The 13219-nt window shown below is 61.9% G+C and overlaps 1 protein-coding gene across 8 annotated transcripts in view; it reads left to right on the forward strand.

Moving 5' to 3' along the window:
• KCNIP2 (potassium voltage-gated channel interacting protein 2) overlaps positions 1–13219 on the forward strand; it is a 47489-nt gene that overhangs the window by 15077 nt on the left and 19193 nt on the right. Inside the window, exon 1 of one of the 8 annotated variants that reach the window (XM_052799846.1) lies at positions 5790–6477. The exons of 4 other annotated variants lie outside the window; for them this stretch is intronic. In XM_052799846.1, the coding sequence (XP_052655806.1) occupies positions 6390–6477 (88 nt within the window). In that variant the 5' untranslated portion in view covers positions 5790–6389. Of the gene's footprint in view, positions 1–5789; positions 6478–10436; positions 10725–13219 lie in introns of those variants that run through there. 3 more of the 8 variants (XM_052799853.1, XM_052799844.1, XM_052799850.1) reach the window with 3 other exon arrangements.

Here is a 13219-nt window from a genome sequence, read left to right on the forward strand (position 1 = left end):
CCGGCTGCTGGCAGGTTGGCGCTGAGGGCCGGTGCACAGCGCTGGGCCGGGCTCCTTCCCTGGCAGCGCCTTCCCAAGCAGACGGATCACGCCACATGCATTTTTTAACAAGATCCATCGGCTGGGAACGAGCCGAGCTGTCGCCACAGGTTTGTGATCAAAGCCAGACGTGCCCTGGCAGGCCGGGGGAGGGTGGCCCTGCATGCCACCCCTCCATCACACAGCCAATTTATGGGACACTTATCCCAGCAGAGCAGGTTGGGGATCTGGCAGCATCACAGGTAGCAGGGGTGTTGCCCCTGCATCCCTGGGGGTACTGGGATGGCCAGTGCCCTCCTGCCTGGCATGGCACAGCAGTTCCTGAACTGAGCATCTAAGGATGGAGCAGCCATGATGCAGAGCTGGTGCTGCTGTCAGGCTTCGTGCACAGCCCTACACCCCAAAATTGCACCTTCTTCTGGGAGTCAGAGCGAGCTGGCTTCGCTCGCAGCCAGGGTGAGGTAGGAAAGGGTTTGGGCTTGTGCTGGGATGTGTTTTGGGCCAGGTTCACAAGGGAGCAAGAGGAGGTAAGGGATGCAGGGAGTTGTAGCTGGCTCTGGATGGGGAGGCACATGGAGCCAGCTGGCTGTGCCGTGGCGGGGTTGCCCCACAAGGCAGCCTGGGCTGCTGGCAGCTCTTCCTTGTCCTTCAGCAAGCTCACCCTTTCATGGATGTTCTCTGTGCATCTTGGCAAGGTATGAGCTGTGTGCTGCCTTATGCTCTGTACATCACAGGGCTAAGCCCCGCGGTGGGTGGCCAAAGGCAGCATGGGCTCACGGTTAGAGCACGCCACTCCTCCCAGGCTGGCTGCCCCACTCTGAGCCTTCCTCCCACCTCCATGCTCTTTTTGCTCCTGTCCCCATTGCTTCCCTGGCCCGGGAGGCAGGCGGGGTGGGGTGGCAGGTGCCTGCGGTGGGCCCACGCAGCACGGTTGTGGTGTGTTTCCCTCTGCAAGCACCAGCAGAGCCCTTGGGCTGCGCTTCTCAGTGACAGCACATCCCATGTCAGAGCCACTGCAAATCCTGCCTGCTAATAGCTATGCAAATTACCTCATTAGCTGCCTTATTTATTTTCTCTGGCATCACGTTTTCAGCACTTCCCCAGGTCCCGTAGGCTGCAGGTCCCCAGGGCTGGGAGGAGGCAGGAGCAGCAGTGGGACCCACACACAGGGATGGCTGTGTTGAGCCTCCCTCTGCAGACGGCAGTGGTGTTTGGCCCCCATGGAGCCACCTGTCCCAACATGATGTGTCTGAGACCAGGGATTCACATGGGTCCCACAGTCCCTGCTGTCAGATGTCCCCCTCCTTGTCCCTCAGCATGTCCTGGCTCTGGGGTGAGTCTTGCTGAGCCCCACCTCCAGCCAGGAGCTGCCCCATACCCCCCAGGCAGCCATGGGTCTGGCGTTGCTGGGATGTGCGCGTCCTCCATCCCCCAAAAAGAGGTGACTGCTGGATTTAGGTACAGAGAGAACAGAGCATCTGCCCAGTCCCTGTGGACCCGAGTAGTGGTTTGAGGCTTGGCACAGGGCTGCAGGGTGCCCTGCACCCTTCCCACCTTGATTGCCCTTTCTCGTTAATGGAAATGTGCCTCCTGCCCACCCTGATTGCCCTTTCTCCTTGAGGGAGATGTTGTTGGCAGATGCTGTTGCAGGGGTCTGCCCTCTGCCAGCCCCAGGGTGACTCCGGAGAGCCCCCAGATGCCCTCGTCGGGGTGGCCCTGGGCTGGAGCCTTGCTCTGTTCCTGTCCTTGGGGTGTGTGGCCCAGGCTGAAACACTTTGAAGCCTGGGCACCACCCAGGGCTGGCACAGGCAGGAATGACCCCTGAGCACCAGCCCAGCATGGTACCCCTTGGGGATGTCTGTGTCCCAGGGTATCCCTGCCGATGCTGGGTGTGCACACAAGCATGTGGCTGCTTGCAAGGATGGCTGTGTCCTGGTTGCATTTTCCAGGGGTATTCACGTGCTCATGACATCCGTGACAGTGGGACAGCCTTTGCACAGGCACCAGGAGACTCATACACAAGTGCTGGCCCTGAAAACCTTGATCCAGCCGCCCTGTGGGCTTGTCTGTGCCATGCTGAGCTGCTAGCAAGCATTGTGTCTGCTCCCCCTATTCTGTTTATCTTTTATTTTTCCCCTTCTCTTCATGGCTGTGCTAATGAATATTTCATGGCCAGGAACCAGCGTGAATTCCCCCGGCTGCTCCCTGCCCCCAGCGCTCCCGCGACATCCACCCAGACGTCGGTGGCTTAGGAAGGATGTGTCTGCCAAGAAGCCATCTCGGGAGGAGAGGACCTGGGCAGGGAAGGAAGCAATGGCTCTGGTGTGGACAGCTGTGTCACGTCCCCCTTTCCGGCAGTGCTGTCACTGTCCCTTCAGCCTGCAACGGACTGCCAGCAGTCCGTGGTGGGGCCTCGAAGGTCCACGCACCGTGTCCTTGCACACTCGCGCGGCCTTGCCCAGGCGGCCACGCTTGCCTGCGCCCTCCGACACAACTGCACGTGTCCCCTCCTGTCCCCCGTGTGCCACCAGCCGCCACGGCTGTCTGAACGAACCATGTCCCCGGCTCACCTCCCCGTGGCCCTGCCGCTGTGCTGTACGGGGGCTCCTCTTAGCGTCAGGCAGCAGCAACGGCACCGTGGCATGCACAGACCGGGGGACGGGCCGTGGCACCGCACAGGCATTGCGTGGGCTGCCCTGGGCTCCCGTGCATCCAAGCTGGAGGTGTCCCGGCACAGCCCCAAAACCTGCCGGCAGAGAGCAGGGGTTTGGGTCAAGGAAGTGGGGGACAATGTTGCTCTCCAGTCTCCCTGAATCTGTCATTTATACCCTACAGTGGGGAGCAGGGCGGGTCCCCAGCGCAGGCTTGGCACTGGGAGGTGCGGGGCATCTGCTCCCCCTGCCAGAGCCAGAGAACGTGGCGGGAGCAGAGCTGGACACAGAGCCCGGAGCCATGCTCTTCCTCCTTCCCATTGCTGTGGCTCTGGCAATGCCATGTCCGCTTTTGGGGCCCAGCAGATGCTCTGGGGACACAGGCTGGCTCAAAATATCCCTTTGGGAGATGCCGCCCTTTGCCCTCTGAGGCACTGTGGGGACTGGAGTTCCCCTGGGGCTGGGGATCAGTGGCTTCCTTGTGGGGGGAGCAGGTTTGGGAGAAGCACAGGCTGGGTGGCAGGGCAGGAGGCTGGCAGGGTGCACCCTGCAGTGGCACCCGTGGTGGCTGTGACCCAGGTGGAAGCTCTTCAGCAAGAAAGCTTGTGTAAAGATGGGCTCAACAGCCCTGCTTTGTGGCTTGTTTTTTATTTCTGCTGGATTCCTGTTTGTCCTGCTGGAGGGAGGTGGGTCAGTGACTGAGTGGCTTTGCTGCCCTTCTGCAGAGGCAAGACATGTAGTTCCTGGTGCCAGCCTGGGGACCATGTGCTCAGAGGGAGCCCTGGGATGGCAGCAAGCCAGCTCACGTCTCTGTGCAATGTGCTGTCATTGCAAAATACCTGCTGCAGGTTGCTAGGCGCAAGGGAGAGGACGGTCCCCTGGCTCACCCACATGGTCCCCGTGAGCTTCTGTCTCGGTGTCAGTGCACGAGGGCCTCTCTGGAGAGTCAAGGGCCAACCTGGAGGGCTGATGCTCCTTTGGAAATCACTCACCAGTTCCAGACTGGTTGTAGCGCCTGGGGATGCTGGTGGGCAGCCAAGCCTGGAGGTGGAGTGGGTGACCTCGGTGCTGGCTCGTGTCCCTGCAGGCTGGAGTGGGGCAGTCTATGCATGCTGATGGAGAGGCATATGAGCACCCCTGTCCCGCATGGTGATCACGACCAGGGTGCACAGGACAACGCTTGCATCTCCCACCTGCACGGGACATGCTGGGATGGAGCAACCTTCCTGGCCAGGTGGGATCTGGCTCCCAAGGAGCTGGATGGTGGTTTTGGGCTGGAGCTGCAAACTTTGTTTGCTGTCAGGTCCTGTGGGCTCTGGCACCCTCCTGTGGCTGTTCTGCCACCTCTCCTGTACCCCACCGGCTTTTGGGATGCTGCAGCCGCTTTGGGCTGTTGTGCTGGCTGGTCCCTGCGGTGATGCTGTGGAGCTGGGTCTCTCTTCCAGTATGGGGGGAGCTGAGCTCTGCATTTGCAGGATTTGGCCTTGTATCACACAGCTCACAGGATCTGATCGTTGCAAGAAACTGTCCCGGTGTGTTTGTATTGTGGGTTTGAGTTGGGAGTGGGGCTCCCAGATACTGTAGGTTAGGACAAGGGTCCTAAACCACTGACCTGTCCCTGAGAGGTGGCAGGAGGGGACTGGGCACTGCTACCAGCCCAAATTTCTAAGCTTTTGGCTGGCGGCAGGTGGTCTGCAGGAAGTAGGTTCAATCAAGTTGTTGCATTCACAGGCTGTCCCTGCATCTGTGCCTCTGCGTTTTGCTGAGCTGCCTGCTCTGCTTTGGCTGGCCTGGGCTGTCCTGTCCCCCCCGTGGGGTCCATGTACCTTGCAGCCCTTCCCTGGCCCAGGGCTTTGTGGATGTATTGTTGTAGGGTTGCAAGACCCTGCTGTGCTGTGTGTTGCATCCTGCTGTAGGGTCTCCCCAAACCTGGCTCAAGCCCTGCAGTGACCAGTGCAGCATCCCCCGGTGCCTGTTCCCTGCCCTGGGGCACTGTCTGCCATGGTGTGGGGGTCTCTCTGTTGGGGGCTGCCCCCCCCTTTGCAGGAGCACAGCTGGCATAACAGGCAGGGAAGGCTTGGTTTGGAGGGGATGGCCCTTCTTTTGGGGAGCAGGGGGTGATGTTACCCCATACCAACCTCTGGGGAGGCTCCTGCCCCTTCTCTTGGGGCCCCTTGTTCAGGCATTTGTGGGGACTGAGCAGTCTGACTGATCCTGGCTGGATCATGCCTGCAACCCCTTTCCTATCCTCGAGGGAGCAGAAGCTATAATTTCCATCAGTTCCCTTTTTGTTCACTTCCTCTCCCATTAATAAGAGATGAAGCTTCTGAGATAATAGAGCCTGGATGGGTGCAGAGCTGAGATCCTGCTGGTGCGGGGTGTGGATGTGATGTGGAGAGGGAACTGCAGCTGGGAAAATGGGACTTGGGGAAGGGATGTGGCCACCAGCCTGCACAAAGCATCTTGGGCTGGCTCTGGAAGCAGGGAAATCCCACCACCGCCACGCGCAAGACTCTCTTCTGGCTCTGACATACTGTGCAAGCTAGCAACTCGCTGCCAGGCTGAGCTTTGGAGCAAGCGGCTCTCAGTCTGGGCGGTCTGGGAGTCTGACTCCTCTTCCTTGCACCGATCCTCATCTCCTCCCCTGCGTGGAGCTAGCGGGAATGGATACCCAGGTATGCAGGATGCTCGCAGTGCCAGAGGGCTGATGCCCGGGAATGCAGGATGCTCACAGTGCTGGAGGGCTGATGCCCGGGAATGCAGGATGCTCACAGTGCTGGAGGGCTGATTCCTGGGAATGCAGGATGCTCACAGTGCCAGAGCGCTGATGCCTGGGGATGCAGGACACTTGCAGCACTGGCTGACCAGAGCAGATGATTGATGCCTGGGGATGCAGGATGCTCACAGCGCTTGATAGTGGGAGCGGAGGGCTGATGCCCAAGGATGCAGGATGCTCTCGGTGCCGGCTCCCCTCCGGAAGGAGCATCCTTCCCTGCTCTTGGAGAGAGGCGGCCCTGGGATGCAGCAGTGCCTCATTGGTCAGAGGGACCTGTGGAGTCTGCGGGTTGCCATACCAACCTGCCTCTGGTTCCCGGCCAACCGGGGCGTGAAGTGCCGGGTCGAGCTGGTGGCAAGGGGCGGACCAGGAGCCAGGGGCAACCCGGGGCTCTGCCAGCCAGGGAGGCGTCCATCTGCCTCTCCCGGAGAGCTGGCCGGCACCTCTGGTCTCCCCAGCCCCCAGCATCCCCCTGCCGCTACTCCCCACCTCTCTCTGCAACTTTGCTGCACGGAGGGGGCCGGCGGGCTGTCACGGCACGGGGGGGGGCTCGCCCGGGCACCCCGCTCCCTCTCCGAGCTTGCGGTCAGCTTTTGGGAGCCTAAGCCCCGGGAGGGGTACCGCCGTCGGCTCCCTCGGCCCCTCTGGATCGCAGGCAGCCTGCACAGGAGCATCCCAGCACAAAACTTCCCAGCTGGCTGCCTGCCGCCTGGAGCGGGGCCTGGCGGCTGCCGCGCTGCCAGGCGCTGCCTGTGCCCTCTCCGCCGGGCTGGACCTGCCGCCGATGCCCACAGGCTCGCTCCGGGCAAGGAAGGCTCTGTCCTCCCCCGGGCATCGCCTGCTGCTCGGAGTGGCTGGGGGGCTGTTTGCCGGCCGGGAGGGGGGTGCGACTGGGTCCCTCCCCAGCGCTGTGAGCTGGAGCCATGAGCCACTGCCAGCAGCGCTGCAAGAGGCAGCTGGGCCGGGTGATCCGCTTCTTCTACCAGTTTGTCACCGGGACCCTCTCCCAAGGTAGGTGCTGCCCTGGGGGGGGCACGGGGCTCTCTTCTGCGGGAAGGGGTCTCTGTCTGGTGGGCTCTGTGGGGTTATTTGGGGAGGGGGGGGAAATGCCGTTTAGGTGCTGAGCAGTGCTGAGCGATTCAGCCCCAGGCGGAGAGGTTGCACTGACTCCGTGTGGGGCAAAGCCAGAGATGCTTACGGGAGGCAACAAGAGCCCCTGAAGGTCCCCTGTTGACCTGGGGTGATGGGAATGTTTTGTTTCGGGAGGGGACTGGTGCAGAGTGGAGCATGAAAAACTGCTGTGCCAATAAATCACAGCTGGTCTGACCCTTCCCTGCTGTGCCAGGCATCTGTCTCCTCTGGGGCAGGGGCTGCGCCCTCTATCCATCCAGCCAGAGTAGCCCTGGGTTTGCCCGCGGGCTGGGGCAGGGACACACCCTGGTGCCTGCATCCGCCTGTGCTCGTATCCTGGGATGCTGCCTGGTCCTGGGGACAGAGCTGCGTGCCGTGTGCTCCCAATTTGCTGTCACAGCCATGGCGGGACCCGTGTCCCCCTGCCAGCCCTTGCACAGCCCAGACAGCTGGCCAAGACCCCCTCTCCTGGGTGTGAGCCCAGAGCTACCTCCTGACCCCAATGGGCATGTCTCAGGGAGGTTGTTGTGTGCCTGTGTGTGCTGGGACCCTGGTTGCCTGGCTCCTGCCCCCATCCCTGTGCTTGGGGCAGCTTGCCCTCCCTGTGGTTTGGCCTAGCTGTGGACCCCTGGGCTGCCACCCTGGGCCACAACGGTGCTGGGGAGAGATGCACGGTGCCGGGAGCATGGGGAATGTTGGGCCAACGTGGCAGCATCATGCCTTGGAGCGGGGCTGGGACTTGTGCCGCCTTTGCTGGGACCTAGCCTGCCTGGAAAAACCCTCCCAGGCTCTGTCCCCTCCTCACCTGCGGGAGCCCCTGGGTTTCCCCAGCCTGTGCCCGTCCCTGGGGCCAAGGGATGGTGGGGGCACCCTGGCGATACTCTTGGCACAGCGCTGGGGGCTGGGACATGGAGCAGTATCCGCCCTGTGAGCAAGGCCCAGCTGCCATGCCACCTCCCTGCCCGTGGGGACCCGAGCCCTGTGATGGAGGGTCTCCTGGCCGTGGGAAACGCTCCCTGTGGGCATTTCCCATCAATTCCCAGCCCCATGGCTCTTCAGGGCTCTGCAGCAGCCCACAATATGTCAGTAGGGGAAGAGGTGCCAGGAAGAGGGCCTGACCCAGCAGTGTGCCAGGCTCCAGAGGCTGGGTGTGCCTGCAGGCAGCGCGGGGTCCATCCCTGCTAGTGGGCTCCATTGGGCACCAGCCAACTAGCCTGGAGTGGAGGGGGCAGAAGATGAGTCAGCTGAGTCCAGCCCTGGGTCCAAGGGGCAGAGCTGCAGCTGATGGAGCCATGGGAAGGGGACTTCGGGGTGCTCCTGTCCCCACCACCTGCAAGGATGTCCTGCAGGTCCTTGTCCCAGTGTCCTGGCTTTCCAGCTGGGTGCTATGGGGCTGGGTCTATAGTGGGTGTCCCCCCAGGACCGGGTCTCTGGGCTGGCCATGTGTGGTGCTGAGCGGCCCCAAGGGCTCAGCCCCGTGCTGTCCTTGCAGCCCTGCCAGGGTGTGCAGGGTGGCCATGGTGCACAGGGCTGGGATGGGCACAGCTGGCAGTGGGGCATCAGCTACCACTGCTCACCCTCTTCTCGGTGTCCTCCCAAGCTCTGGGACAAGCTGAAGTGGCATGAAACCCAGAGCCGGGCAGCTCTGTGCCCCCCCCCCTAAAGCTCAGAGCTCGGGGTTGAGAGCAGGATGTGGGGCTTGCACAGCCTTCCCCACTCTGCAGCATCTCCTCCTCCCCAGCCGCTGCTCCGGTCCATGTGGCACATGGGTCACCAGGATGCTGTCCCCCTCTCAGCCACTATCCTCCCCATTGGCCCCTTTTGAGGGGCAATGAGCCCCTTTGCCCTCTCTGCGTGGGTGAAGGAGGTCCTGCAGAGCTCACCACAGAAGGCACTGGGTGCCCAGCCAGGCAGGCCCCGGGGTGGGGTGCCCTCCTGGCTGGGTGTCCTGGGGAGCTAGCCAAGGACGGGTCGCTGATGGGGGGAAAGAGAAATGACTCAATCAATTAACCAGATTAAAACTGTGACTTCACCTCCCAAAAATAGCATTTCGCCAATATTTTAATGTGCTTATTAATAATCTGCTCGCGCTCTGATTAGCAGCGAGGTAATAAGGGATCAGCTGTAACCTAAATTTAACTCTCCCTAATGGATGATGGCCCCGAGAACCAAAAAAAAGGAAAGGCTCCTATCCATCAGGCTGGCCGCCCCGGGTGGTCGGCAGCACCCAAGGGCCCTGGGCAACTGCTGCCCAGCTGTGCCCAGGGACCATTGCCTCTGCTGTGGCCCAGCTGGTCCCATGGCACATTTTGGGGGGGTAGTGCCATAGCACCCTGCAGCACTGTGCTAGGAGCACCCTAGGCGTAGCCACACAGGTGGCTCCCAAGCAGGGCAGAGCCTGGCTGTGGTCAATGTGCGTGGTCCCCTCCTGAAGAGGCAGGTCCCTTGGTGATGGGTGACTGCCCCGCTCCCTCCCCAGCTGCTCCTGTCCCGCAGTGGGGGACAGTCGCCCGTGCCCAGCTTCTGGTGGTGCTGGGAGAGTGGGGACAGACACCAGCCACCTGGCTACCAGACAGCTCTGGGTGTTGCCCCGTGCATGCCTGCGGCATGCTGTGTGCACGGAGCTGCTTTCCGGACAAGAAACCCTGCTCCTGGTCACTTCTATTTATACACAGTGGGTGGCTGGCGGGATGGTTAATTTTAGCTGGGTGGCAGGGCTGCGCTGCCGGCAGCACTGGAGAGCCAGGGTAGGGGTGGCTGGGCAGGGGATGCTTCACAGCTGTTATTGTCACAGCCCAAAGTGGGACAGGCGGTGTGGACACGGTGCCAGTCTGGGCTGCCCGTCCTGGCACAGCTGTGCCTGGGGCGGCGTTACAGGGCCTGCTGCTCTCCCCGGTGCTGAGCTGTGGGTGCATGCCAGGGCCACTTTGCCGTGTGTCCCCTGTGGATGCTCAGAGCAGCTGGTCTTGCGGGCAGAGAGAAGGAAAGGGGGGATGGACCCGGACACCTGGGTTCTGTGCCCTGAAAGGCTCCTCACCCTACGGCTGGGTGGCCACATCCCCTGGCTGTAGCTGCAGGGGTAGGGATGGGATGTCTTGTAGGCAAAGAGGTGTCAGAGTGAAACACTTGGGTCCAGCATCTTCCCCAGCCACGTGTCCCAGGGGGCAGCCGATGGGGCCAAGTGCGGTCTGGGGACCGGACGTGTCTCAGGCATGGATGCAGCTAATCCTGCGGGGTTTGGGGTCTCTGAGCAAGTGTGCCCAAACCCACAGTGGCACTTCCCAAGTGCACCTGGCATTGCAGACCAGGAACTGGGCTGGTTGACTCTGACTCCAAGCTGAGAAAAGCGGATGCTGATCCCAGGCATCCCTGGGGAGGTACCGCGCTGGGGTGCAGGGAATGAGATGCCAGCACCTTTCTGCCAGACCCAGCTCTCTGGGCCAGCAGGGCTGCAGAGACACCTTCCTTCAAGGCCCAGTGTCTGGAGCAAGGACAGACACAGGCATGTCAGTGAAGATCCTGGTGTTCGTCGATCCTGGGCAGCAGCATCATTCCCTGAGGAGCCCTGTTTCCAGGACTTGCAGCTCCTCCTGCAGGGTGGCAGTGAGGGGCTGAGCCCTGAGGGTCCCGGGGTCATCAGTGAACTCAGGGCAGCCGCTGGACTGTGGCAATGCCTTGCTGGCCCTGCGGCATGGAGACACAGCCACATGTGTAACGAGCCCCGTCTGTTCTCTGCCCCCTGCTTCCTTCTCCTGGCTGATGGTATCACTCTCCCCCCGGGGCCGGGAGGGTTATTTTTAACTGTTTGCCATGTGCTGCCTGAGCACAATTAAGGTAATTGGTTTGGGAGCCTGGCTCTCACACAACGCTCCCAATTACCTGCCTGCCTGCCCGCCTCCCTGCCCGCCGTGGCCGGCTCCACCGGCGGGGGGGACTGCCGGGACAGGGCTGCCCCAGATAGCGCGGCTGGGCTAGGTGGGGGGCGCGAGCGGGCACAGGGGATGGAGCCATGGAGAGGACATCCCTGCACAATGACAGCCTGCTCTATGCCTCCCTGATTGCCATCCTCCTCCTCATCTCCTATTGGTTCACCACTCGCTGCTTCAAAATTATCAGCGGCATTGAAGGTATGGGGTTGGGGGCACAGGGGGACAGGGTGATGCTGGCCCATCCTGTCTTCTTCCACGAGCCAGGTGGTGAGGCAAGCCGGGCTCTTGGTGTGGGAGAGGGGGATTGGGGACCCCCATCTCTGCCTCTCTGGGGCACCCCTATCTCCTCCTCAGTCACTTTATTTGTTCCTCCTGGTACTGGTCCTGCTCCACTGTGTGCGAGAGAAGCCGGTGTATGGCCACAGCCGAGCTGCGGCGGTGCCCAGGGCTGCTCCGGGGTCATCCAGCTCTGCTGTGCTGCCGGCGACTGGGTACCACTGCCCCTCGCTGCGGGACAGAGATGTAGACAGGCTCCCTGGAGCCTCCCGCTCTGTGGGGAGTGCTCAGTGCCGATGCCAGAGCTCAACCTGCATTTTGGGGCTCTTGGTCCCTTTGGGCATGACCTATATCTTTGCTCCTCAGCTGGCGTGTTGGGGAGCTCCAGGATGTGGTGGGGGTTCCAGTTTCCCCGGTGAAGGGTCTCTCCAAGCTCCGCTGCAGTGGGATGTGCATGCCAGGGGCTTTGGCGGGTGAGACCCCCAAGGCAAGGAGCAGGGCAGGAAGGGTGGCACTGGTGCCACGTGTCTGGGGACATGCAGGGCCTCTCCTGCCCAGGGTGTGCGTTTCTCCATCCATCTGTGTGACCGCTCCCTGCACGGCTCAGCCAGGGCCTTGTGACTCTTCCCATGGCGTGGCCAAATGCTGGTTGGCTGCAGGGGCGGGGAGCCACCCCTGGGAGTGATGGCCCTTGGTGGGGTGGGGGGCAAAGCTCTGTCCCACTTCTGGTGGGGTGCGTATGTTTTGGATGGCCTTTCAAGCATCCCTTGCAGGCGGCTGTGGGTCTGGCTCCATGGCCGAAGCTCCACGTGTGGTTCCATGTGTCTCCTCCAGCCTGGGGGCAGCTCCAGATGAAGGAGCATCCCTGGGGACCTGGGTGAGCTGAGGGGGTGGTCCCCTGACACCCCCAGCCCATCTGGAGTTGCCCTCAGTGGGAGGGGATGTGCTCTGGGCAAGCAACCCTGGTGAATTTGAGGGTGCTGGGAGATGGGCTCTGGCATGGTGTGTGGCACTGGGATGTGGGACCGGCGCCGGGTGCCTGTGCTGGTCCTGGTGGGATTCTGCATCATGCTGGCAGTGAACAGTGGAGGGCTTTTATTAATGGCCTCAGCACGGAAATGAGTAATCCTGACATGGCGGCCGGCGGGTGATTTATCGCTGCTCTGCTGGGGAGGCCGGCTGGCACGGGACAGGCACAAGGGCAGGCAGGGAAGCTGTTGCTCGGTGGCTGACCTGCTGCTGTGCCCTTCAGCCCCAGTATCTCACGATACCAGTGGAGATGCATGAGGGGCCGACGACAGTCTGCTCATGTAGGCTGAGCAGGTTTGCTTGGCAGAGGAGCTGCCCCAAACCCTCTTTGCTGGGATAAGTCCTGGCTCAGGCTGGAAGGGCTCTTCTACTGCTGTTTCTGGACAATATTAGGATGCATAAATAGCCCCATGGCATGTGGGACAGGCATCGGCCCTGGGAGCAGCTGGAGGCTCGGGGAGAGGATGGGTTGCAACCAGGGCTCAGCAAGAAAAATGGCTTTAAAAATGCAGCTGGCGTGAGTGGGAAACTTCCTCTGAGAGTGCAACAGGCCTGTGTCACCCCGTCCCTGAAGGGACTGGGGCACAGTCGGTAGCCAGCCGGGTGAAATCCAGGCTCAGTGCCTGGAAACTCACCTCTTTCCAAGAAAAGGAAATGTCAGGTCTGAAAACTTCCAGCCTGAGGGATGTTTCCCCAGGGAGGACTTTCATCGCTCTCACCAAACTGCCTCTGATGCATCGCTGGCATCTTCTGCTGGCGTCAGAGCCTTGGGAGCACACCCCAGGCGGGCGGGAGACGCCAAGCCTGGTGGCACAGAGCCGCTAGATAGCCCAGCCATGCCATGACCTGGGACTGAGCCACCAGCCCTCTCCATTCCCTGCCAGGGGACAAACCTGCAGCCTCCTGGGCTGGGAATGGGGGCCTGGGTGGGGGTTCTGGGCCTGGGGGATTGGTGTGGGGCAGCCCTGCTGGGAGTGGTTGCCAGCATCAGCCAGCATCTCCGCCACCCCCTTCCCCCCACGGGGGTGTCCCAGGGTGACGTTTCTTCCCCTGGTGACATATTCCGCCCCCCGGCACAAAGACAACAGAAAGGAAAAGGGGCTTTCTGCCACGGTCCTGTCTGCAGGGCCCTTTGTGGGGCCGGGGGGACCCTAGAGCTGGCCAGGGGGTCTCGGCATGGCCACCCCACCTGTACCTGGGGCAGCTGGCCTTGCTCCTGGCAGGGAAAAGGTGGGGTGGGCAGCAGCGGTGGCATGGGGGCAGCCCTGCTCTCTGCCTGCCACACTGGTGCTGGAGCTGGGATGAGTCTTGTTTGCTTCATGCCCCATGTGGGACTCATCCACCCAGGGATGGGCAGTCCCAGCGGCATCCCTGGGTGAAGCTGTGCA

This window comes from Harpia harpyja, chromosome 10 (assembly GCF_026419915.1).
Source record: "Harpia harpyja isolate bHarHar1 chromosome 10, bHarHar1 primary haplotype, whole genome shotgun sequence".
NCBI lineage: Eukaryota > Metazoa > Chordata > Aves > Accipitriformes > Accipitridae > Harpia > Harpia harpyja.